Source organism: Octopus bimaculoides, chromosome 30 (assembly GCF_001194135.2).
Source record: "Octopus bimaculoides isolate UCB-OBI-ISO-001 chromosome 30, ASM119413v2, whole genome shotgun sequence".
NCBI lineage: Eukaryota > Metazoa > Mollusca > Cephalopoda > Octopoda > Octopodidae > Octopus > Octopus bimaculoides.
The window spans coordinates 8,507,761-8,508,577 of record NC_069010.1 but is presented as its reverse complement, the minus strand read 5'-3'; the positions used below and the strand labels follow the sequence as shown (position 1 = coordinate 8,508,577).

The window sequence follows — 817 nt, the reverse complement described above, 5'->3', positions numbered from 1 at the left end:
ATATATATATATATATATATATATATATATATAAATTGAGGGAGAGAGATGTAAGAATGAGTATAAAATTGTATCTGCTGCGTCTACAGAGGTTAAGAATGGCAAGGAGGGTCCAGTAGGGTGGGATGAGAATGAGAGGGTCGATTGGCTAGAAATGATTGAGAACCAATGCTTTTAGGTGGTGATAGTTGTTTTGCACGAAGCAGCAGGTCAATGCCTTCTGTGGCCAGGACGGTTTGTAAGGGAGGCAACTCTTGATTTACATTCACATAGAGGTAAAGGGGAAAGAGAGGGCGGGAAGTAAAGGGAGACAAAGAGAGAGCAGAAGGTAAAGGGGAGAGAAGGCAGGAGGCAAAGGAGGAGAGAGGGAGACAAAATGAATAACAAAGACGACGAGAAATAGAGTTGAGAGAGAGAGAGAAAGAAAAAGGTAGACAGGTGTAGAGAGAGGAAGACAGCAGTAATAAGAGAGAGAGAGAGTGAGGGAGGAGAGAGAAGAAGAGTGACCAAGGAGGGGAACTTACCATAACTTCATGAAGTATGGATCTGGTACTATCATTCATTTTGTCAAATTCATCAATACAGCAGACACCGCCATCACTGAGAACTAAAGCACCACTGCAAATAATAATAATAATAATAATAATAATAATAATAAATGCCCTGATGCAGTCCCAGGCAGTGGCTCTCATGGCTTCTGATCTTAACTGATTGGAAGTGTTATCATGTACATTGTTTTGTCTTGGTATAAAAAGATGGCCTACAGCAAATATTCTACTAAATACCACAGATTTGCTAATGCCCTGATGCAGTACCA

General features: G+C 40.5%; 1 protein-coding gene across 1 annotated transcript in view; it reads right to left on the bottom strand.

Moving 5' to 3' along the window:
* Positions 1 to 817, bottom strand: part of LOC106874208 (DNA replication licensing factor mcm4-A) — a 19,629-nt gene that overhangs the window by 5,915 nt on the left and 12,897 nt on the right. The window contains exon 12 of the mRNA XM_052978126.1: positions 525 to 618. Coding sequence (XP_052834086.1) covers positions 525 to 618 — 94 coding nt within the window. The remainder of the gene's footprint in view (positions 1 to 524; positions 619 to 817) is intronic.